The sequence below is a fragment of the Salmo salar genome, chromosome ssa11 (genome assembly GCF_905237065.1).
Source record: "Salmo salar chromosome ssa11, Ssal_v3.1, whole genome shotgun sequence".
In the NCBI taxonomy this organism is placed as follows: Eukaryota; Metazoa; Chordata; class Actinopteri; order Salmoniformes; family Salmonidae; genus Salmo; species Salmo salar.
Genome location: NC_059452.1, coordinates 76451393 through 76476728, shown reverse-complemented (window position 1 = coordinate 76476728; position 25336 = coordinate 76451393). Strand labels below are relative to the sequence as shown.

General features: G+C 43.5%; 2 protein-coding genes across 8 annotated transcripts in view; both read left to right on the top strand.

The window, feature by feature from the left end:
• The first annotated feature begins 67 nt into the window (after nucleotides 1-67).
• LOC106563118 (calcium/calmodulin-dependent protein kinase kinase 2) lies at nucleotides 68-23004 on the top strand. 3 transcript variants are annotated; one of them, XM_014128344.2, is made up of 18 exons: nucleotides 68-1007; nucleotides 1868-1959; nucleotides 7135-7721; nucleotides 9169-9216; nucleotides 9811-9864; nucleotides 10691-10742; nucleotides 11902-12035; nucleotides 12349-12385; nucleotides 12630-12651; nucleotides 12772-12863; nucleotides 14036-14235; nucleotides 14372-14425; nucleotides 14562-14635; nucleotides 14719-14806; nucleotides 14898-15029; nucleotides 15610-15722; nucleotides 16159-16212; nucleotides 20767-23004. In XM_014128344.2, the coding sequence occupies exons 3-18, from the start codon at nucleotides 7203-7205 to the stop codon at nucleotides 20837-20839; spliced, it is 1746 nt and encodes a 581-aa protein (XP_013983819.2). In that variant the 5' UTR covers nucleotides 68-1007; nucleotides 1868-1959; nucleotides 7135-7202; the 3' UTR covers nucleotides 20840-23004. The 3 variants fall into 3 exon arrangements, with proteins under 3 accessions (XP_013983819.2, XP_013983820.2, XP_013983822.2); XM_014128345.2 differs by lacking the exon at nucleotides 1868-1959; XM_014128347.2 differs by lacking the exon at nucleotides 16159-16212.
• Nucleotides 23005-23283: 279 nt separating this feature from the next.
• Nucleotides 23284-25336, top strand: part of LOC106563119 (dual specificity testis-specific protein kinase 2) — a 33448-nt gene continuing 31395 nt past the window's right edge. For 2 of the 5 annotated variants that reach the window (XM_014128349.2, XM_014128348.2), the window contains exons 1-2: nucleotides 23284-23860; nucleotides 24313-24437. In XM_014128349.2, the coding sequence (XP_013983824.1) occupies nucleotides 23739-23860; nucleotides 24313-24437 (247 nt within the window). In that variant the 5' untranslated portion in view covers nucleotides 23284-23738. Of the gene's footprint in view, nucleotides 23896-24312; nucleotides 24438-25336 lie in introns of all 5 variants that reach the window. The other 3 variants (XM_045689942.1, XM_014128350.2, XM_045689943.1) reach the window with 3 other exon arrangements.

Here is a 25336-nt window from a genome sequence, read left to right as displayed (position 1 = left end):
TTTACTGGCCCTTTCCAACAATACTGAGAAATGTCAAATTAATAGAGAAATAATAACATGAGGAATAAATACACAATGAGTAACTTGACTATATACGTGGGGTGCCAGTACTGAGTTGCTGTGCAGGGGTACAAGGTAATTAAGTACATATAGGTAGGGATGAAGTAACTAACAGGATTGCTAATAAATAGTAGCAGCAGTGTATGTGAAGGGTCAATTCAGATAGTCCGGTTAACTAATTAGCAGTTATGGGGCGGTAGAAGCTGTTTAGGGTCCTGTTGGTTCCAGGCTTGCTGTGCGGTACCAGAGTGAACACTGTGATTTTGGGGGGCTGGAGTCTGACAATTTTTAGGTCCTTCCTCTGACACCGCCTGGTATAGAGCTCCTGGATGTACTGCCCTCTATTGTCTTGTGGTTGGATGCCAAGCAGTTGCCATACCAAGCGGGGATGCAGCCAGTCAAGATGCTCTCAATGGTGCTGTAGAACATTCTGAAGGGGCAGCGGCTTTGTCATGCCTTCACGACTGTGTGGACTCTTGAGTGATTGTGATGTGCAATGCAAATACTTTTTGGCCATTATTTTACCTGGTTTTCTTGGTCGTGAAATATCGTTTTTGCACCACATGGTGGAGACAGAATGAATCAAGGCTACATTATGCTACTATGCCAAGAAAGGCCAATGCCATGCAAACTTAGTGTTTTAGCTATGCTTCCGACAATTAGGGCCGAATATCTATTTTTCCTTTTGTGAATATTCAGGGAGGGATAAATAAAACGTAACTGTCAGAGCGTCCAGCATATGGTCCACAACCTACAGCGTTTCACCCGCTGGCCACACGGTGTCTGCCCAGCTGGATTGGTTCTTCAGAGAATGCTCGCCACCTATCACGATGCGTCGTTCACTTTCTTCATGTAGCTAGATATTTCACCAGCAACATCAACGCTGTTTCATACAGTCAGGTGGCTACCATACGGAACGCCCTTAGTTCATAATTGCACATGAAAAGGTAAGTTTTACATCAACGATTAGATGGTAACGTTATTTCTACCGTGCGTCACGTTTGTGGCCGAGAGATTGTTTTTACAAAGCGTGAGCGTTGCACCCACTAATCTTCGTTTAGGTTTGCAATCTAGCTAGCGATACATATTTTATGCTGTAGCTTGCTAGTTTAATGTAAACTGTTATGAATGTGAACCTTCCAGGGCGCTTTTGATGTTCCGAGTGTGTATGCTTTTGCGATATTCATCGCCCTTGTCTCGCGCCCAGGACATTCTCTATCCGGCCATGAACATTTTAACCTGCAAACTGGATTTACTTTATCTAAGAAATGTCATGGAATTAACCTTTAGTTTGCGTCTACTGATTGTTTTGATGTGCTAAATGACGTGCCCCCGCCCGTCACGCGGCTGGGGTCCTATATGTTTTGTGTATGTACAGGCCATCGGAAACATCTGGTTACCGACGATAATAATTGTGGCTTTGCAGAATAACATTGACATTGATGCAAATTACTATCTATTCAATTGAGGACTGACCATATCGATAAGTCATGGCAGCTACGGTCAAATCATCATGATACCGAACTTTCCACGTGCACGCTTGCAGCATCTCTGTTTGGTCAAATGTATACCAAATGGGCCTAATAATCGGCACCTTCAGTCCCATTGAGGCCTCTGCATCAATAGTACAGTACAGCAGCTGTAGTCTGCTTGAGAGAGGAGACTCGTTTTGCCATTCACAGGCTCATCTGGTCTCGGACTATCTACAGATCAGTGACAGGGTTGATCTCTAATGATGCTTAGAATACTCCTCTGCTCCAGATGCCATTGTGTTGTTTACCTCAGAGCAGCATCTGTTTGTTTCCAGGGCTGGAAACAAGCTGCTTCTTCAGCGATCCACCATAGTGAGGGATCACAGAAGTTGAACGGCTTTAGCCTCAGATCTCTAGGAGCAAGGCAGTAAGTTGTCTGTCTTTGCCTGCCATGGACTCCATTATAGCTGCCTTGACAAAAAGTGACAATGTGTAAATAAGTGATCTTGCTACTGTGTGTGTGTGTGTGTGTGTGTGTGAATTTCTCAATCACTGACTGTGTGCATTAGCATCTCAAGCAAGTGGAAATAGATGCCGAGAAACAGGTCAAGACCCATCTGAGATCAAAGTAGGTCACGGGTAGTGCCCTCAGATTCTATTATAGGTTCAGACACTGGGTTAGGCAGGCTAGCTAGGCCTACATCTTGGGTCACTTCTCACCAAGTTTCTCTTCTCTCCTCAAGCTAAATCAGGCTTTTGTGGGAACAGTGTGGGTACATTAAAAGAGAGAGGTTCCCAAAACACTAAATATGCTCAGTTGTGATTAGGGTTGCAAAGGGTGGGAAATGTTCCATAGGAAGTTGAGCCCTGGAACCTTTCTTAAATTCATCAGAAGTTAGCTTATAACAGTGAACCTTTTTTGAGGGATAACCTTAAGGCAATTCTAGGTCTTGTGGCATATTTTGGTTAAACTATCCCCAATTCAATGGAATTGCAACCCTCTGCATGCACAGTACATTTTTCCATCACATGTACAGCTGATTCTCAAGATCTTGCACACTAATGAGATGCTATTGAGCCCACACTACTACACTGTCTGAGCAGGGGACTACATGCTTTCTGGTAAGTTTTGATTACAATACTGGGTGGGGTCAATATATTTTATATGACGTACATTCTTTTTTTGTTAACGAGTAAATAGTAGCCTTCAACAACGTGTGTTTAAATCATTTCTAACTTGTTAACAGTCTCTGCTAGTTAGTTTTTGCTACCATGTGGGTTTTAGCTTGCTTGAGCCTGCTGTTTCCATACATGTTTCATTTTTAAATATTTATCTTAATCTAACTGCTTAACTATTTATCTGTACATGGAATTGTATATATTATTTTTTTTACTCTTTTCTTTTGTAATCTTTACATGAAAATGCTACAGGCACTATCTGATGTGTGGAGACATTTCACTGCAGCTGATGTAGAAGGAAAAGCTGTGTACATTTGCAAATACTGTGCCAAATCATATGTGAAGAATGCAACAAAGATAAAGAATCATCTGGCCAAGTGCATAAAGTTCCCTCAGCGCTCACAACAAGCAACCTCTGACAAAAGTCCCTCTACTTCTATTCGAGGTGAAAATGATGTATCAGACACCTTATCGATAGCAACAGCTCATGGTCCTCCTGGAATCAGATGCTTTTTTGACTCAATGGAGGAACGCAGTCAGAGAAATGCTGATGAATGTCTTGCTCGAGCTGTGTATGCAACTGGTTCACCTCTGATGCTCACAGGTAATGTTTATTGGAAGAGATTTCTGATTGTTATTCACCCAGCATACACCCCTCCAACCAGACATGGTTGATCTACTCATTTGCTGGATGCAGAGTTCAACAGAGTTCAAGTGCAGGTCAAGCAAATCATAGAGAAAGCAGACTGTATTGCAATCGTCTCTGATGGGTGGTCGAATGTTCGTGGGAAATGAATAATTAACTACATCTCCACCCCTCAACCAGTATTCTACAGGAGCACAGACACAAGGGACAACAGACACACAGGTCTCTACATTGCAGATGAGCTGAAGGCAGTCATCAATGACCTTGGTTGGACCACAGAAGGTATTTGCACTGGTGACAGACAATGCTGTGAACATGAAGGCTGCCTGGTCTAAAGTGAAGGAGTTTTACCCTCACATCACACCCATTGGCTGTGCTGCTCATGCATTGAATCTGCTCCTCAATGATGTTGTGGCACTGAAAACAATGGATACACTCTACAAGAGAGCCAAGGAAATGGTTAGGTATGTGAAGGCTCATCAAGTTATAGCAGCAATCTACCTCACCAAGCAAAGTGAGAAGAATGAGATCACCACATTGAAGCTGCCCAGCAACACCCGTTGGGGTGGTGTTGTCATCATGTTTGACAGTCTCCTGGAGGGGAAGGAGTCTCTCCAAGAAATGGCCATATCACAGTCTGCCGATATGGACAGCCCCATCAAGAGGATCCTCCTGGATGATGTACTTTGGGAGAGAGTGGTAAGCAGCCTGAAACTCCTGAAACCTATAGCAGTAGCCATTGCACGGATTGAGGGAGACAATGCCATCCTGTCTGATGTTCAGACTCTGCTTGCAGATGTAAGAGAAGAAATCCGTACTGCCCTGCCCACTTCACTGTTGCTCCAACCAGAGGAAATTGCAGTTCTGAAATACATCAAAAAGCATGAAGACTTCTGCCTGAAGCCCATACACGCCGCAGTGTATGTTGGACCCCAAGTATGCTGGCAAGAGCATCCTGTCTGGAGATCAACAAGGCCTATGGTGTCATCACTACTGTGTCTCGCCACCTTGGCCTGGATGAGAACAAGGTTCTTGGCAGTCTGGCAAAGTACAATTCCAAGCAAGGGCTTTGGGATGGAGATGCAATATGGCAGTCGTGCCAACATATCTCATCAGCCACCTGGTAGAAGGGACTTTGTGGATCTGAGGCTCTTTCCCCTGTTGCCTCCATCATCCTCCAAATCCCACCAACATCAGCCGCCTCAGAGCGCAACTGGTCCTTGTTTGGGAACACACACACCAAAGCACGCAACAGGATGACCAATATAAGAGTTGAAAAATTGGTGGCAATCCGGGCAAATTTGAGCCTCTTTGAGCCAGACAACGAGCCATCCTCAACAAGGTTGGAAAGTGACAGTGAAGATGAGGCCTCAGAGTCTGATGTTCAAGAGGTGGACATTGAGGAGGTCCAGGTAGAAGACATGGAAGCCTGAGAGGAAGACAACCAAAGCTTTGGTTTCTAGACAATCATTTTACAGATGTATGTTGAAACCGTTTTTGAGAGATGTGATGGATCATTGGGGATCATTCAATATTCCCTTTCTTTTGTTGTTAAGTGAAATCATCCCATGTGAAGAGTCAACTCATTTAATTAAAGTTCAATTCGTGACTAAATAGTTTTTTTTTTATTTCTATTGGAAGGATTTAATCATTTGAAATGATGTCTACTTATAAGGTAAAAGGTTTATGTTTCTGTCTCCATATGATATGGTAAATATATCCAATGCGAAAAACATCTACATTTAAATGGTATTAATATTCATTTTAATATAATCCCATTAATTCCCACGGAAAGTTTCCACCTCTGAATATTCCCTAAAATGTGCAGCGCTTGTTGTGATGCCATTTATATGATGTTAGGTTGCACAGGACATTCTTATAATGTTGACAGAACACCTGGTCTAAGTTCTTTAAATTAACTTATGGTAGTTGTCTGGGATGTTGCAAGAATATTCTTGTGATATTCACATAGGTTGCACAGGACAAATAAGTCACAGTTTAGTTTAGTCAACATGGGAGGGTACAGTGCTCTGCTCTGAAAATAATGATGGGGCACTTTGTTGTTTATTCTCTGTTGAAACTGGCCCCTGTTTGATAGTGTTATTGTGTTGTTACTTGGTAACGAATGACAGAGGAAGATTCCCAAGGGTTCCACGTCATGTTCTGGAAATGTCTCTCTTCTTCAAAAGATAAACACACAAGAATCACTGCTCCAGCCTGTTTTCCCCTGGCAACACTGGGGCCACTAACTTTTTCAGTTGTTGGCACCGGCCCATGATTAAACATTTTGTTGCTGCGTCACGCAATATAAAAAACAATAATCACCTTATAAAGTTACTCACAGTGAAATAAGCAGTTGAAACAATAACAAAGTGTTCTCTCCGCCACTGTTTCGGTCGGTAAAAAGCTGAGGGAAGAGGCTGGAGAAGTTGGGGTCAATTTCAATTCAGGAAGTACACTGAAATTCACATTTTCTTCAATGTTTTTTAATTGGAATTGGGGTTTGGTTTACTTTCTGAATTGACCCGGAATTGAAATGGAATTGACCCCAACCCTGGTGTTTAGTAGGAGATGTAATGAGGTAGGGGTCATTGGTGAGGTACAGCAGGTACCAACAGGGAGAAAGGCTACACAGAGCCTCTACATAGGCTTCGACAACACAAGCCACGAGCACCCACTCCAAACTGAGTGGGAGACGTGATTGAGGGGACAGGGAGGGGGTGGATAGAAGTGGTGTGAGGCAGAGCAGGAGAGACACAGAAGACAGAGATTATACAGAGGCAGCTATAGGGAGTTGTATCAATAGAGAAAATGTGAAAGCCAGAGTTCAGGAGAGAGCATAAGCAATTCACTCCCAGAAGACTGGTGGTAAAGAAAGAGGGAGGGAGGGATGTATAGAAGAGATAGACAGTGTGGAGGCAAGGGGGGGGGAAAGAGTAGAGTCAAGGCCACCTGGATGGGGCGTCTCTTCCCACACACCTTCTCCTTGTTGTGAACTTGGCTGGGGGATGAGTATATTTTTTCCTGTCTGCTTTGATTTCAGTCTATGTACGCACACACTGAGCTCCAATCCCCTCAGCACCATGTCAGGAATCAACCTGCCGAGAGAAACCGCTCCGTCTTTACCACCCTTGACTGGCAGAGTCAACATCAGAACAGATAATGGACCCAGATTGGGTTGTGAACAGGGGGGTGTACTTGAGGTAGAGGTAAACAACCATGTTTGGCTAGAATAGATAACCTAACCCCCTATAGAGACTTTGGGAGTCCAACCATTCTGAGAAGTTGTTACTGATTCCTGCCCTGTTTGAAGTTGTTAGCACATGGAGAAGCAGTATGCTAGTAACGTTGCCTAGCCTAAGTTCAAACAGCTGTAGGTTGATTTGGTTCTGAACAATGTTTTTGCTCATCTTGTTAGGATTTGTTTGTTGGCACCGCAACTCATTTTCAGTTGAAAGAGCTAAGATAATGTTGCAGGTTGGAATTCCAAGTGTGTCTGGCTCATCTTACATTTACATTTGAGTTACATTTAGCAGGCGCTCTTATCCAGAGCAACATACAGTTTTGCTATTTTGCCAATGAGCAAGGTCAGGACCAAGGCTCTATGTCTGTCTACAGACCTGTGTTGTAAATGATAATTAAAATGTCTGTGTCTGTCTACAGACCTGTGTTGTAAATGATAACTAAAATGTCTGACCTTTAGGCTTTTTCATTGTTCATCAAGTCCTCAGTGTTGGAAAGTGAAATATCATTTTTATTTTGTGTTTTTGCTTCTAGTGCTCTGCTCTCCTGATGTAGACCACTGATGGAGCAGCGACATACAGGCTCTGGGAACAGTCGTTGTCATGTTTCCATGTGTTTCCTCCTGGCCCTCTGCTGAGCCCCCGTCGCCCTGCGGCCATGCCTCCCTGCCCACACACACTCACACACAGCCCCTGCCTGACCTACTGTGCAGCTGCCCCGCCCCGAAGATGAACCCCCGCCCCGTGCCAGACTACATGGAGTCCCTCATCGTGGTGACCGAGTACGAGCCCAAGGGGGGTGATGAGGTGGAGGACATGGAGTGCTCCGAGACCCCTGAGCCCGGTGCGCCCCCCTTCAGAACCCACTCCTGCGACCTGCTGTCCCACTCTGTGGGCAGCCCCGAGGCCCTGTCCCCTGAGCCCCAGGGGCACAGAGGAAGACTAAATCTGTCAGACCGGAAGCTGTCCCTGCAGGAGCGCTCCCAGACGGCGTCGTCCCCCAACGGGCGCTACATCTACCCCTCGCTGCCCTACTCGCCCATCACCTCGCCCCACTCCTCCCCCCGGCTGCCCCGTAGACCCACCGTGGAGTCTCACCGCGTCTCCATCACTGACCTACAGGTAGGCAACGCCGCCACAGCCCTTCTGCCTTTTAACCCCCCCCGACGGTCTTTGGAATAAAACACCATTTTGTGTTAGCCAAACTCTATGAACACACATCAGCTGAACTTGTGCATTTGTCTCCAGTGGTAAATGAAGCAGCATACTGGTATAAAGGTTGAGCATATGTGAAGGTAAGGTCTATGGTGTTAGTAGATGCCAGCTCACTCCCCAGTAGATCTCAGAAGCGTAGTCCAGTAGGCTCCCTGTAGAGATGGGCTGTGTCCCAAATGGCACCCTATTCCCTGCATAGTGCACTACTTTTGACCCGAGCCCTATGGGCCCTGCTATTTGGGATGCAGACATGGGCTGCATTCCACACACTTAAAAGGCACACCCTCCTCTACTAACCCTCACCTTATGGTCCTTGGGGGAATCCCTGCGTCCATCTTTGCCATCGGTCCAAACAATTAGCCAAGCAAGAAAAGTTGGCAACGAAAGCCCCTCAGCCCTCGTTTGTGTTAGAGTGTACATTTATTTTCACTCCGGGGCCTGAAACGCCCCAAAATTCAATTTGCCATGATTGTACATCCGCTAAGAAAAGTCATTCAACACGTAAAACCAACATCAATATGGAGAAGTCAACATACAAGTGGAAGTAAAAACAAATGTAAATAAGTTAGAAATTGTGCTACTAATGCACATGACGGCACAAACACGTCTCGTAAAAGCTTTTGGAAACGTTAGCTAGCGCATACAACTTTCCCTGACGTCACACTTATACGTTGTCATTTTCGATTTACCTGATATCGTCGGCTGGCTAGTATTCGATGCCTGTGGATGTGTTTGTTGTCTTCTAGCCACGATATGAAATTCAATCATAATTGACTGTAGCGCATACAAAGCACACACAGTAGCTACCGGGGGTTCCACGATGACTGAAAAACACAACCGTGGGACGAGTGAAGAATTTCCTGGGCAAGGGCGGTCCATTTAAAATGAATTCATTCCTCCCTCGCACTGCAAGTGTCAACTCATCATACGTCATGATACGTCATCAGAAGTGTCCACTTAATCTGAGGGCTGAGGGGAGAAGGTGTGTCTTTTACACGTTTGGAATGCAGCCATGATCTCTCTGCTTGCTAGGCTGTTTCCCTGCTCCCTGAACACCCCTAGACTTTACAGGATAAAAAACTAGCAGATTCCATTACTCATGTATGGTACAGGCTTATATATTTTTTTAATGTTTAGTCATGCTGACTTCTGGTAGTTTGTTTTCCAAGTTGAAACAAAAAGGAAGGTTTTGTTAGTGAACACATTGCTTTTACATGGATTGTTGGTTCTCCTAATTCGACACCTCGTGTGGTTCTGGCAGACCAAGAAAAATGCATTAGTCACGCAAAGACGTCAGCTTCTCTCTCTCTCGTCTCTCTGTCTCTCTCTCTCTCTGTCTCTCTCTCTCTCAAAGGACTGCGTGCAGCTCAACCAGTACAAGCTGAAAGATGAAATCGGAAAGGTACTTTCGTGGCTCCTCAAAGCACTTCACCATTTCTCTATCTATGGCTTACTGTGCGTGTTTAAAAAGTCGGGAGGATCATTAAGGACACGGTTGCCGTCATTCTCACTTCTCCCTGCCAGCCTTGTCCTCATTTCAAATTCCCTAAAATCCCTGGCCTAGGGAGAGTTAGAGGAGGATGAGAGGCTGTTATAAATAGCCCTAGTCCCCTCTCCTCTCCTTGGGCAGAGTGGGTCTGTTCTGTGTGAAGCAGTAGACAATGGGAGCCTCAGGATGGGTGAAGTTGGAGAGAGTTCTGCCTGCTGTCTGTGTGCGTGTACGTGTGTGTGTGTGTGTGTGTGTGTGTGTGTGTGTGTGTGTGTGGTGGAAGGGGGGTGGGTAGATTTACATTTTACTGTACTTGATTTGAAGCAGCTGGTTCTCATTGAGAGTACTCGGCCCACACATTTCCGGTGGGTCAGCTTGGGAGAGCTATTGTGTGTGTGTGTGTGTGGGTGGGTGTTCTTTTGAGTGTGTACTGTAGGTTTTTATTTGTGTGGATGATTGACAGCTACTGAATGTCACACTGCCTGTGCTCTCCTGTTCTCTGACAAGGGCTCCTATGGTGTTGTCAAGCTGGCCTACAATGAAGACAACAACACTTATTACGTGAGTCCTGCTGGCCATCTTACACAAACAAACACACACACACACACACACACACACACACACACACACACACACACACACACACAGTGGCGATTTTAGCATGTACAGTTGAAGTCAGAAGTTTACATACATCTTAGCCAAATACATTTAAACTCAGTTTTTCACAATTCCTAACATTTAATACTAGTAAATATTCCCTGTCTTAGGTCAGTGAGGATCACCACTTTATTTTAAGAATGTGAAATGTCAGAATAATATTTGAGATAATGATTTATTTCAGCTTTTATTTCTTTCATCACATTCCCAGTGGGTCAGAAGTTTACATACACTCAATTAGTATTTGGTAGCATTGCCTTTAAATTGTTTAACTTGGGTCAAACGTTTCGGGTAGCCTTCCACACGCTTCCCACAATAAGTTGGGTGAATTTTGGCCCATTCCTCCTGAGCTTGTGTAACTGAGTCAGATTTGTAGGCCTCCTTGCTCGCACACGCCTTTTCAGTTCTGCCCCTCCTGCAGCAAAGCACCCCCACAACATGATGCTGCCACTCCTGTGCTTCACGGTTGAGATGTTGTTCTTCGGCTTGTAAGCCTCCCCCTTTTTCCTCCAAACATAACGATGGTCATTATGGCCAAGCAGTTCTATTTTTGCTCCAGCCATTACCACAAGCCCGTCCTCCCCAATTAAGGTGCCACCAACCTCCTGCGATGTGCACAGGTTTGTAGCATGTAACTACAATCCCCTTTACTGTACATCTCTCCATACTTTGATGTCAGACCTCTCTCTCTCTCTGCTCCCTCTCTCTCCTCCTCCCTCTCTCCCTCCAGGCGATGAAAGTGCTGTCCAAGAAGAGGCTGATGAGGCAGGCAGGTTTCCCACGTAAGTACTGAGCCTGAGGCATATGGTCAACCCAGCAGGGAGTAGATAGACTATTCTAGGACAGTACAGTGAGACTTTGCTGCTGTAGACCAGTGGTCACCAACCTTTTTCTGAGTCAAGATGCAAGCCAAGATCTACCGCTCAGATAAAAAAAAAACATGTGCCTATTGAAAACAGTTTTGTGGCGATGAGGTTTGTAGTAGGCTACATCACCGCGTGTTGGCTATGCTTGAATTACCCTGCCAATGTTCTTCTCAGACCATTTTGAAATTATATTAAAAAAAATGTAGATATATGATCATGATAATGCACAGCTGAGTGAGCAATATAATTGGCTTTTTATTTCATTTTACTGGACTGATGGTCAGTCTGAGGGGAGGGAGCAGCGGTGAGGCTGCCTCTCACCCGACTCCCCGTCCCTCCTCTCTCCCTCCCTCCACTGAGAATATATCCCTCCACTGAGAATAATATTACTCAATATAAAAAAGTTGACAAGCCGCTAATAATAACAATGCAAACTTATGGGAACACTTTGCTGTACTCGTTCATACGGCTGCAGTGCTGGTTGCAGCGTGAGTGGAAGTAGGGAGAATGCACATTTTATGGCTCATAAAAGTTTTGAACAAAGTGTTGACAGTGCTGAATAATGACTTAAACATGAACTTACTCATCAGTGCTTTGCTGTATTCGTTGACTCTCTCCAGTCATGGTTTTGAAGTCTCTCAGTGTCAACTTTGCTGTGTGTTCGAAGTTTCTTTTTACAGTCTATGGCTCGAGGGAACTGTGCAAACACAGTGATCTGAGCTATCTGATTGGCCAGCTGTAGGCCTGTAGGTGCACTTGATTTGCTCTCTGGGCCTGCCGGGTAGGCGGAGTTCTACGTTCAGACACATGAAATGGTTCAAAATGGGAACACTTTGCCTTTCCGGTGCTAGGACTGCTGAATCAAGTGCACCTACCATCAACAGCGCCAAAAAATAAATAGGAACGCAAGGCTTTATTGTTGTTGTTTTTCTTACAGAAATGTTTGGTGATCGACTAGGAATGCCTTGGAGATCGACTAGTCGATCGCGATCGACTGGTTGGTGACCGCTGCTGTACACTAACAAGGCCACTACACTTTCTCCCCTCCCTCCCCTCTCCCCCCTCCTTCTTGTAGGGAGACCACCCCCCCGCGGAGCCAAAGCAGTCCCCGAAGGCCCCCCTCAGCCAAAAGGACCACTGGAACGGGTCTACCAGGAGATTGCCATCCTAAAAAAGCTGGACCATCCCAATGTAGTGAAGCTGGTGGAGGTGAGGCTCTACAGTCTGGATGGTGTTTGTCCTCTTTAACTCAAGCTGTTGTGTATTGCCAATGCATAATACATTTGTAACACACTGTGTCACTGTTTTGAGTTCAGTGTTATTTTCATGAAACAGGAACCTCCCTGCTTCAATTGTTTTGTCAAAACTGTTATACAATATTATTGTGAGTGCTCGTTGGCATCGTGGCACTGTCAGTGATTGCAAGTGGATTTGCGTTTACAACAGACTGCTAGTGTTGTAGTGTGCCGTCGGTCTAGTATGTGTGCTCCTCTAAACCTGCGCCCCTCTCTTCTCCTGCCAGGTTCTTGACGACCCTGGTGAGGACCATCTGTACATGGGTAAGATTGGCCTGATTCTCCGCTTGGCAACGCATACACACACCCACCAATAGATATCCTTCAGTTCACGTTACACAGTCACTGTTCAACATCGTTACGACTGATCGTTATGAGGTGTGAGATACACACGTCCCACTCACTTCCTAATCAGACCCACTCACAGATGTGATCATTTTAATCGTGATAATTAACTAGCTAAAGCGTTGATGATGTAGTACCGACGGCCTCTCTGTTCTGTTTACAGTGTTCGAGCTGGTCAAAAAGGGGTGAGTCGATCCTCTTGTTACTGTAATCAGTATAAGCTGGAGTGAGCTCAATCTCGTTAAGCACTGACGCTCAATTTACTGCTCTCTCGCTGTGTCTGTGTGTGTGTCGCTCGTTCACAGGGCTGTGATGGAGGAGTTGCCCACGGACAAGCCGCTGAATGAGGACCAGGCTCGGTTCTACTTCCAAGACCTGGTCAGGGGGATTGAGTTCTGTGAGTGGATTCTCTTCTCTAATCACAATACTGTCTGTGCTCTCCCTCTCTTTGCTGCTGCACACCGGTAGCTTGCCTGTGTTCCCTATAAATGCTGCTGTGAATGAATAAAGATTTGCACCCACACCCTGGCTGCAAAGCCGAAACATCTGTGTACGCGATCCCTGATGCAGTGAAAATAATACAAATGAAGCAAGCTTCTTGCGACCTCTTTTTGAGTGTGGACCCATCACACCTTTTTTGCTTGTCTGAAATGACGGGTTTTACGCACCCACCAAACATTTGGGAGAGCACAATGGTCTTCTTCTGATTAGCTACTCTTCCGCTCTTCAGCCACTCACTGCCTCCTTTCCCCAATGCACATAATCACAATGACTTTCAGTGGCATTATTGCACTCAAGCACAGGGTGCATCCTAAGTGGCACCCTATTTCCTACATGGGGCTCTGGTCAAAGTAGTGCACTATATAGGGCATAGGGTGCCATTCGGGACACACCCAGGCTCACCACAAGCTCTGTCTTCTACCGGAGCAGTACAAACGGAGAGATGGAGGGAGAGAGATGCACTGTAAGGATACTACAAGCAGCACTCAAACCTCTCTTCCTCTCCCACATACAACTACTCAGACACGCCCCCCCCCTTCACTTTAACACAAAGAATCCTCATTTCCCTGTATCTTCAGGAGGTGTTATACAGAGGTGTGTTTGTAGCAGATTGAGATGGCACCGGAACAACTCACCCACAGCTTAAAATGGTGCCACTGAATCAGATCCTTTTCAGTGGCGCAAATGCTTAGTAGGTTGTCAAATCAAACTTGATTTGCCACATGCGCCGAATACAACAAGTGTAGACTTTACCGTGAAATGCTTACTTACAAGCCCTTAACCAACGGTGCAGTTCAAGAAGAAGAAAATATTTACCAAGTAGGCTAAAATAAAAAGTCATAATCAAAAGTAGCACAGTAAGAACAACAAGCAGGCGGTCATGTGTTTGCGGGCAGAGGGTCACTAGTTGGAGCCGTGCTATGGACAGGGACTGTGAAGGAAGCCATACCGTTTAGCAGCACAGTGGCGCTGGTTACAGAAGGAGAAATGAAAAGTAGTAAAATGTATGCCTCGTTACCGTGAGAACGTCTGCTAAATGACTAATAACACTGTGCTGTTGTTGTCCAGTGCATTACCAGAGGATCATCCACCGGGACATCAAGCCCTCTAACCTCCTGGTCGGGGAGGACGGTCACATTAAGATCGCTGACTTCGGGGTCAGTAACCAGTTCGAGGGGGCCGACGCCCTCCTGACCAGCACGGTAGGCACGCCCGCCTTCCTCGCCCCCGAGACCCTCTCCGAGACCAGGAAGAACTTCTCCGGCAAGGTGAATGAGCTTCTCTCACCCCCTGGAAGGCTCTTTGGGAATGAAATATGATCTATTTCCTCTCTGAAATTCCTTAAGGGCAGCTGTTATGAGGAAATTATGTGGGTTTTTAAGTGAATTCTGTTTCTTCTTCTAGGCATTGGATGTTTGGGCCATGGGAGTGACGCTGTACTGTTTCGTGTTCGGAGTGGTAAACCTCTCCTCCTACCGTGCTCTATATGTTATTACAATCCACAGCTGCATAATGCAATAGTTCAGCCTTATGACCGATACGGAACATGTTTCACCTGACGCGTTTCTCATTTGAATGTGACTCCTGTCGACAGTGTCCCTTTATGGATGAACGCATCATCAGTCTTCATCAGAAGATCAAGACTCAGCCAGTGGAGGTGCCAGAGCAGTGAGTTCTCCATTCAACTCTATTGGGAGGGATACGATCCATGGTTAATGAAGGACCCCTAACGCTTGTTGTGACCCCTACAGTTCAGACTTATCTGACGATCTGAAAGATCTGCTACTGAAGATGCTTGACAAGAATCCAGAAACCAGGATATCAGTACCGCAGATTAAGGTCGGGCTTCTTAGTGATTTGTGTGTGTGTGTGTTTGTAATGCATTTAGTGTGTGTGGCTGCATCACGTTGGGCCTCTCTGCTCCCTCCAGGTGCACCCGTGGGTGACGCGGCAAGGAGCGGAGCCCCTCCCTCTGGAGGATGATAACTGCTGCATGCTGATCGAGGTGACCGAGGAGGAGGTGGAGAACTCTGTCAAACACATCCCCAGCCTGGCCACTGTGGTGAGTGGTGGGAGGAGGACACACACAGGCCACGCTGCACTGCCTTCATAGCTAGAATCTGTAGTTGATACTTCCGTTTTTTTGGACTTATTAATGAATGATATATGGTCATTTGATTCTTGAAGAATGTAACTTAGAAATGCCTCATGAGCTTAGTTCAACTGTCGTACCCCATCAGAACCCAGAATATAAGCTTGTTTTGCTCCAATGTTTGTAAGCATCGTAAATGTAAACGAACACTGCACAGCCTCAAAACATGGTTAAAACTATCATTTTGATATCCATATATCTGTTTATGAATTAAAGAGGGGTTATATTTCTCCAGGCCTGTCCCTCAGCTTTTTACCAAAACAGGGGCTTTGATTGTTTCATCGACAATTACTGTTGTACAGCGGGGTAGTTACACTGGTTACAAAGAAGTTCTAAAGTAATTACACCACAAGGGCAACTTGATATGAAGTGTTGTAACTAATAAAAGACTGTTTGACCAGAAAAAGTGAATGAATGAATCTGCTCATAGCCACTCTGCTCTGTGACTGGTGTCATTCCAGCCCATTCAAATGTCTCTCTGTCTCTGTAGATCCTGGTGAGGACCATGCTGAGGAAGCGCTCCTTTGGGAACCCCTTTGACTGGGGCCGTCAGAGAACCGAAGACCGAGGCACCGGTCTGTCTGCACCAGGACACATGCTCACGTAAGTCCCCCTCGCTTAGGCCTTTTACGCTGCTCTCTAGTCAGTGGATGAAACATATTTTCTAAGCAGCGAGGGTTGCAAAATATCTGTATTTTTCTCAGGTTTTCCCAAAATCCTGGATGTAGGATTCTGGATTTTCTACTTATTTCTGGAACATTTCTAGAAAACCTGGCAATTTTAAGAAAGTTTCCAGAAATGTGCATCCCTAAAATCACTTAATAATGTAATGTAGCTTCATATTGCAATAGAAAAGCTCAGTGTTGGGGGTTCTTTTGTACATGGCTAACTATTCTTTTCTTGCAAAATTGATTCTTAATTGTCATTAAATGATAGTAGGATGTCACGTAGGTGGTGATAAGATTTACTTGTGATATACTTGTCTGTGCTTGCTGTAGCAACCTCTTAATCTGTCCCCCCCCTCCCTCCTGCCCGCCAGCAAAGGGAGAGCGGGCAATGTGAGATACTGCTACATTCATAGTAACCAAAGAAGGTAAAGGACAATGGGCCTGCCACTGCCTTGCCTGCCTATCTATCTCAGTACTATTCAAGTGGTATGAAACTCACAAGTCCATAGGCATGAGTGGTGTTCGTCGTCAAGTTCTCCTGTGTAGCAGATCAACATGCAGTTAAGGGAATAATTATAGCCAATACACAGGGGTACTTGAAACTAGAGGTCGACCGATTATGATTTTTCAACGCCGATACCGATTATTGGAGGACCCCGGAAAAGCCGATACCGGTTAATCGGCCGATTTATAATAAAAAAAAAAAAAAAAACATGTATTTGTATTAATGACAATTACAACAATACTGAATGAACACTTTTTTTAAAACTTAATATATCAATCAAATCAATTTAGCCTCAAATAAATAATGAAACATGTTCCATTTGGTTTAAATAATGCAAAAACAATGTTTTGGAGAAGAAAGTAAAAGTGCAATATGTGCCATGTAAAAAAGCTAACGTTTAAGTTCCTTGCTCAGAACATGAGAACATATGAAAGCTGGTGGTTCCTTTTAACATGAGTCTTCAATATTCCCAGGTAAGAAGTTTTAGGTTGAGGTTATTGTAGGAATTATAGGACTATTTCTCTCTATACCATTTGTATTTCACATACCTTTGACTATTGGATGTTCTTGCCAGTGTAACAGTATAGCTTCCGTCCCTCTCCTCGCCCCTTCCTGGGCTCGAACCAGGAACACATCGACAACAGCCACCCTCGAAGCATCATTACCCATCGCTCCACAAAAGCCGCGGCCCTTGCAGAGCAAGGGGAACAACTACTCCAAGTCTCAGAGCGAGTGACGTTTGAAACGCTATTAGCGCGCACCCCGCTAACTAGCTAGCCATTTCACATCGGTTACACCAGCCTAATCTTGGGAGTTGATAGGCTTGAAGTCATAAACAGCACAATGCTTGAAGCATTGCGAAGAGCTGCTGGCAAACGCACGAAAGTGCTGTTTGAATGAATGCTTACGAGCCTGCTGCTGCCTACCACCGCTCAGTCAGACTGCTCTATCAAATATCAAATCATAGACTTAATTATAACATAATAACATACAGAAATACGAGCCTTAGATCATTAATATGGTCAAATCCGGAAACTATCATTTCGAAAATAGAACATTTATTCTTTCAGTGAAATACGGAACCGTTCCGTATTTTATCTAACGGGTGGCATCCATAAGTCTAAATATTCCTGTTACATTGCACAACCTTCAATGTTATGTCATAATTACGTAAAATTCTGGCAAATTAGTTCGCAACGAGCCAGGCGGCCCAAACTGTTGCATATACCGACTCTGCGTGCAATGAACGCAAGAGAAGTGACACAATTTCCCTAGTTTAATATTGCCTGTTAACATGAATTTCTTTTAACTAAATATGCAGGTTTAAAAATATATACTTCTGTGTATTGATTTTAAGAAAGGCATTGATGTTTATGGTTAGGTACATTCGTGCAACGATTGTGCTTTTTTCGCAAATGCGCTTTTGTTAAATCATCCCCCGTTTGGTGAAGTTGGCTGTCTTTGTTAGGAAGAAATAGTCTTCACAGTTCGCAACGAGCCAGGCGGCCCAAACTGCTGCATATACCCTGACTCTGTTGCACAGAACGCAAGAGAAGTGACACAATTTCCCTAGTTAAAAGAAATTCATGTTAGCAGGCAATATTAACTAAATATGCAGGTTTAAAAATATATACTTGTGTATTGATTTTAAGAAAGGCGTTGATGTTTATGGTTAGGTACACATTGGTGCAACAACAGTGCTTTTTTCGCGAATGCGCTTCTTAACCTCCCTGGGCAAGGTGGGACGCTGGAAGGTGAACCTCCATCCCAGTCTTAAATCTCTGGAAGACTGAAACAGGTTTCCCTCAAGAATTTCCCTGTATTTATCGCCATCCTTCAATTCTGACCACTTTCCCAGTCCCTGTCGATGGAAAAACATCCCCACAGCATGATGCTGCCACCACCATGCTTCACTGTGGGGATGGTGTTCTCGTGGTGATGCGAGGTGTTGGGTTTGTGACAGACATAGCGTTTTCCTTGATGGCCAAAAAGCTCAATTTTAGTCTCATCTGACCAGAGTACCTTCTTCCATATGTTTGGCGAGTCTCCCACATGCCTTTTGGCGAACACCAAACAGCAGAGATACTCCAATCTCTGCTGTGGAGCTTTGCAGCTCCTTCAGGGTTATCTTTGGTCTCTTTGTTGCCTCTCTGATTAACCTCCCTAGTCAACAGCCAGTGGAATCGCGTGGCGCGAAATACAAATACCTCAAAAATGCTATAACTTCAATTTCTCAAACATATGACTATTTTACACCATTTTAAAGACAAGACTCTCGTTAATCTAACCACATTGTCCGATTTCAAAAAGGCTTTACAGTGAAAGCAAAACATTAGATTATGTCAGGAGAGTACCCTGCCAAAAATAATCACACAGCCATTTTCAAAGCAAGTATATATGTCACAAAAACCAAAACCACAGCTAAATGCAGCACTAACCTTTGATGATCTTCATCAGATGACACTCCTAGGACATTATGTTATACAATATATGCATGTTTTGTTCAATCAAGTCAATATTTATATAAAAAAACAGCTTTTTACATTAGCATGTGATGTTCAGAACTAGCATACCCACCGAAAACTTCCGGTGAATTTACTAAATTACTCACGATTAACGTTCACAAAATACATAACAATTATTTTAAGAATTATAGATACAGAACTCCTTTATGCAATTGCGGTGTCAGATTTTAAAATAGCTTTTCGGCGAAAGCACATTTTGCAATATTCTGAGTACATAGCCCGGCCATCACGGCTAGCTAATTTGACACCCACCAAGTTTGGCCCTCACCAAACTCAGATTTACTATAAGAAAAATTGGATTACCTTTGCTGTTCTTCGTCAGAATGCACTCCCAGGACTTCTACTTCAACAACAAATGTTGTTTTGGTTCCAAATAATCCATAGTTATATCCAAATACCGCCATTTTGTTCATGCGTTCAGGTAACTATCCGAAGGGTGACGCGCGAGCGCATTTCGTGACAAAGAAATTCAAAATATTCCATTACCGTACTTCGAAGCATGTCAAACGCTGTTTAAAATCAATTTTTATGCGATTTTTCTTGTAAAATAGCGATAATATTCCAACCGGGCGACGTTGTATTCATTCAAAGGCTGAAAGAACAAAATGGAGAATTCTCATGAACGCGCATCTCCAGTGTCACTGTCCCCAGCCTGACCAGTAACAAACAGAGCTGTGGACTTCGACCAGAGACTGCAGACATCTCATTCCACTTTCTGGCGCCTTCTGAGAGCCAATGGAAGCCTTAGAAAATGTCACGTTACAGCAGAGATGCAGTATTTTCGATAGAGATGCAACAGAAGGAAAACAAATTGTCAGACAGGGCACTTCCTGTATGGAATCTTCTCAGGTTTTGGCCTGCCATATGAGTTCTGTTATACTCACAGACGCCATTCAAACAGTTTTAGAAACTTTAGAGTGTTTTCTATCAAAATTGACTAATTATATGCATATTCCGGTTCTGGGCAAGAGTAGTAACCAGTTTAAATCGGGTATGTTTTTTTTATCCGGCCGTGCAAATACTGCCCCCTAGCCCCAACAGGTTAAATCACCCGGTTGGCAAAGTAGGCTATGCTTCAATGATAAATTAACATGCACCGCATCGATTATATGCAACGCAGGACAAGCTAGATAAACTAGTAATATCATCAACCATGTGTAGTTAACTAGTGATTATGTTAAGATAGATTTTTTTATAAGATACGTTTAATGCTAGCTAGCAGCTTACCTTGGCTCCTTGCTGCACTCGCATAACAGGTAGTCAGCCTGCCACGCAGTCTCCTCGTGGAGTGCAATGTAATCGGCCATGATCGGTGTCCAAAAATGCCAATTACCGATTGTTATGAAAATTTGAAATCAGCCCTAATTAATCGGCCATTCCGATTAATCGGTCGACCTCTACTTGAAACCATGTCTGGGAACCTCTTGCTGATCCCCAACTGGGGTGACATGGTGTTCCCTTACGACCAAGTGCAATCTAAGGTGTTTCTGGCCAAGTGTGAACTGTACAGCAATGTGCAGAGCAGAAACCGGCAAGTCAGCATAATTAGAATGAATCAATCTCATCCTTGGCCAAGCACTTATAGAACTGCAGCCTAAACACTTTTCCTGTGAAAACCCTGATTTTAAATTTGGCCGAATATCTGTATTTAAAAAATGGGTCACTGATTCCTCCGCATGCAGCATCACAATACCCTCCTCCCTCCCAAGGACATACCAGTGAACTACTTTGATGTTTTTTTTAATCTCTGACCTGAATGTTCAACTAACAGCTTGCTAAGTTCCCTCTCTGTGCAATCTCTCCAGTTATGTCGCTAACAAGCGAATGGTTCCGCTGAGTTTCCCAGCTAAACTGAGGTTAACTAGCTGTATCTCTACAGTGATAGAATTGACACAGCTACTTAGCACTGATGGCTGTATTGAATTCTGCTCCTCCGGTTTGTTTCCTAGGAAACAAGAGAGCGGGGAGGGCATGAGAAGTATGGACCTGCCCTTGGTGGGCGAAGATGAGGCTCTTTCCTGATGCGGTGTGGTTTCTCAGCGCGAGGGTGGAGGCATGCTAGCGAATTATGTTGGTTGAAGCCACTAATGTCTTTTGCGGAGGTGGACAGGACTGTTCTAGGGATGTGACGGGGGCCTGAACACCCTTTTGGTGAAAGCTCCCTCCTGACTGTCACTCACTAACACCCATCTGTAATGCATGCTCATGTTTCTAGTCATAGCATGCTCTGTCTCAGGCTTCTGATATAAAGGTCTGTATTAGCCTAGGTACATGTGTTTCTCCAGCCTCTCCTCCGTTTGAAAAGGCTCTGATGTTTACTGCAGGGGTATGGGGGACGGGAGAGTGTGTTTGGGGACACATATTAGTAGAGCAAGTTACTTGACTATGATTGTCTGGACCACTCATCATTAATTTGGACAGTTTTGTAACGATAAACAGGAGAGGTTTATTGAAACGAAAGATAGAGAAAAAGAAGCTTTGCTACGTTCATAGTATGCATGTGAGTTTGTTTCCTTCCCAATACACCCATTGTATACGCTACATAAGTTGCACGTTCATAGAATTAGTTATTGATGCATAATCTCTTTCTTTGATTCATTCAGTCCTCACTAATGGTTTGTTGTACAATGTCTCCCAGTTACTACAACTGGTAAAGAGCTTTTTAAAAACGACGTGTTTTCTAACGTGTTTACTTCTCAAACGTGCAGCGGGTCAAGGGGATGATACAATGTTGAAGCTCAAGTCAAAATAATGTGTTTGTGGCATGTTTGTTTCTTTAAGCTTTTTACATGGTAATAGATTGACGGGTGTGGTTTTTAAACATCTCATTTTCAGGACACCAAAAAGAAAATCAATTGTGTATTTTGTAAACGAATAGCAAACACCTTTAAAACAAGTGATTATTTCTATTGCAATGTCATTGTGAAATTATATGAATTATTTTCTCTTACAAATTCATTTCACTCCCAGGCATATAGTGTGGCTGCAGACCTCTTGTACAAATCTATGCATGGCATATCTGTTATGGAAATGTTGGAATTCATTTGACATAGATAAAGTTGTCATCAGATATGGTAAGATACAAACGTGCTAGTAGAAATCAGACATTGCCACTGGGTTGCAACTCTTTCCATGTCTAAGCGGTCGAATGATCTCCCTAGTTGTCTTGTGGCATGTTTTTTTTTTTAAATGTTTACCTCTTGCCTTTTTTTGCACGTTGTTAGACAGTGTTTGTGTATGGATAGCTACAGTCACTGGACATGTTTGGTTCCATAGTATATCATTGAAACGACATTAATTCAACAATTAATGCTTCCAACATACAGATTTTTTTCAGCACCAACGTGTTGAATATATGACAAAGGTACACATTTTTTGGGGGGGGGGTGAACATTTCTTGCATGTCACTGCTGTATGTTAAAAACAATCTGAATTGTATGTTGTGTGTTTTTTAAGACTTATTACTTACTATGCATACGAAATGTCACTCTGTGGTGCAACGCTCGACCCTGTCATTGGTCTGTCATGTATACTGTGTTGTTAGATGGTACAGTATCTAATTGAGGTCTCTGTATACAGTAGCTGACCGCTTACTATGGCAGTACCTGTTTGGAGATCTCACCATCTTGTGTAAAATGTTCAGGAATAATATTACGGAATATTAAAATGAAGGAGAAGATACTGACTATGACCTCAGTCCAGATCAGAAGCGGCGGTTCGAGCGCTGGGCCTGTAACCGAAAGGTTGCTAGTTTGAATCCCTGAGCCGACGAGGGAAGAACATTTAAATTACAACTTATTTTATCACTCCACATCAAAGTGCTCCCCTCCCCTTCATTATATCAAAGAAGAGGTTGGGTTTGACTACAGGGCTGAATTAAATGCAACCCACAGAATTCTGTATTTGTATTTATACATATATTTAATCTTCGCTTTTTGTTTCAGTCTTTGCCCAATATTATTGAAAGGGCTAGGATTACCTTTACTGTCCATATCACACAATGTACTGTAGAATAATGCCATCCATTGTAGTGAGAGCTTTGGTGCCTCTACCCAAATGCATGCCAACATACTATTAAAAATACCATTGAATTGTCATAGCATAACAGAGCTTCTCACAAAACAAGAGCTCATAATGATTGAATCTATATTATCCAGTTCATTATGAGTAAATGACAGTTAACTTTCTGCAATGTGTCCTGTCTCTGTCACATTTATTGTTGGGTATTTTGCTGTAGGGTATTGTTGAAGCAGTTGGTTCACACGTTTTCAGGCCATCATAGGTAATGGCCATACTGTATGAACATCAATTTATGTTACTCAAAATGACCACCAGAGTGCATCCTGTGCCATTTCATGATACAATATGGACTCTGCATATTCACTGCCTCGGTCAAAAATACATGCCTATAGCTGAAATAATACTTATAAGCCTAATAGGTGAAGGTATTATAAGAGTTGTATTCAACAAGTTTGCTTGCAGCTGGTTTATATCTATGGTGAATTAGTTTAATATGTGGAATAGGGATGTTATTTAATAAATAAAGAATGGTTCAGTTATTGCCGGGTTAACATTTTGGGAGGTCATCTAGACTTGCTTTACAGAACACAGAAGTGAAAAGGTTATGAGAACAAACGGTTCTTTAGAATACCAAAGTTTCCCATTGCGGCAGCAGTGGCAGCTGTCTGTGGTGTGGGAGGGAGGGAAAGCCACTACTGGGCAACGCTGTCATTGGTCTCACTTTTTAACGAGTGACCGGTTGAAGGGCAGTGTGTCATGTAATTGCAGGGAGGCAACAGATAAGGCATGCATTTAATCTGATTTCATCAACCTGCTTGGGTTTTGTTTCTGCACAACAACTGAAACCGACGGTGACTGATTGGGATTGAGGCATTGTTTACTCTGTTTGTGAGACACTCGCATGAACGCGCTAAACGTGTTGCAGAACTGGCGCAACCTCTATGGGAAATATCAATTTTCATCTACGACGCAGCCAGGGAAGTTCATTGAAGAAAACGCTGAAATATACAACAGTTTGCCGCAGTAAGTAGTAAGGTGTCTACACCTTCGATTGATAGGTGAGGTTTAGAATGATATCATATCTCAATAAAATTATAAATGTTACGTAATATAAATCAGCTGTTAATTGCATCATTGACACATTTATTAAGCCTACCATCCTAAAATAGAATACATTTTTATGGCAAGTAATGCGTAGTTTACTAGTTTGAAACATAAAGATACCCGTAACGTGATCATGCACGAATAAGCGCTGAAACATGCAACAGGTGCTCTCTTATAGGTCCCTATGTCATCCAGATTACACAAGTAGCCCACTGAAAGTGCAATAATAGTTTTATCACCAATAGTGGAATGTTTCATGTGTATCTTGTGGTATGTCAGTGACACTTGTTTGCATGTTTAATCACCTTTAGTTGCGTTGTCCCTGTCTGTTCGCTTTGTGTTCATAATGTATGTGGTCTGGTCTCTCTCAGCTGCTGGACAAAGGCACTCACTTCTGCTGCTCTTGCTTGTGTCTACACACACTGTGGGCCTGACTGTGCACCCCTCCTGTCCACCCCTCACAAGATGCATATGAATAGCTTAGTGAACCGATGGAGTAAGTAGTACACTCTTTTAGTCCATCCATATGCTTGCAACAGCTTACTTACTACTTACTGACTTACTTTCTTTTCTTCCTTTGCCCTCAATTCCTCCAGATTCCTGCCCTTGAAAGAAAATAATTGGAGAAAAGCTCTTGTTGAAAGTGATTGCGTTGCTTAAATCCTGTATCTGTGCACCCCAGAGTTTAACAATGTTATATTATCCATCAGCAATGCAGGTGCTTCCCATTTTTCAAGGGCTTAGACTACTGAAATATGGCTTGCCTAATGATGTAAACTAAACTTAGATTGTGCCAAGCCAGTCACAGTGATAAAGTAGATCTAAACTTGTGTTGAAATCAGTTCATTTTCTTGAGCTGAAAGAAAAAGGTTGTACAGTAATAAATATGATGTAATTACGGTAATAACCGGATAATAACATGATTGGTCAATTATTTCACCTTGACTGACTGCTGATTTTGCAATACCAATTTGAATCACCTTGGAGTTCTGAGTGTCAGGTGAGCAGTGCGGTAATCTCCCTCAATATTTTTCTTTGTTTTGTTATTTATTGTTGGGCGAGATACAGGTACACTATCCGTTTCAAATTATATGTTTATAAAACCTGTAGGCTTCCCCTCAAAAAAAGGAAAAAGAACATCAAAGACTTATTTTGCGGCAGTGCTGCCTGCCAGCAGTAATCATCTCTAATTGATTGAGAGATTCAATAAGCTATACTCAGTAAGTAACATACTGTGAATGAATTGTATAACTTTGCCCCAGAAGCATTTAACATCATATGGAGGAATGTGCTTCCCTGATTTAGGGGACACAGTGAACAGTGGGGAGTGAACAGTTGGGAGTTGGGGATCAATCTCATCGTAAAAAGTTTCCTTGGTGTTAAATACAGTCTGTG

Bases quoted from the DNA above. Each gene is read 5' to 3' on its own strand.
- LOC106563118 (XM_014128345.2), top strand. From the start codon at position 7,203: ATGTTTCCATGTGTTTCCTCCTGGCCCTCTGCTGAGCCCCCGTCGCCC. The intron at 10,743-11,901 runs GTAAGTACTGAG...TCCTTCTTGTAG, and splicing joins GAGGCAGGCAGGTTTCCCAC to GGAGACCACCCCCCCGCGGA. The intron at 14,636-14,718 runs GTGAGTTCTCCA...TGACCCCTACAG, and splicing joins CCAGTGGAGGTGCCAGAGCA to TTCAGACTTATCTGACGATC.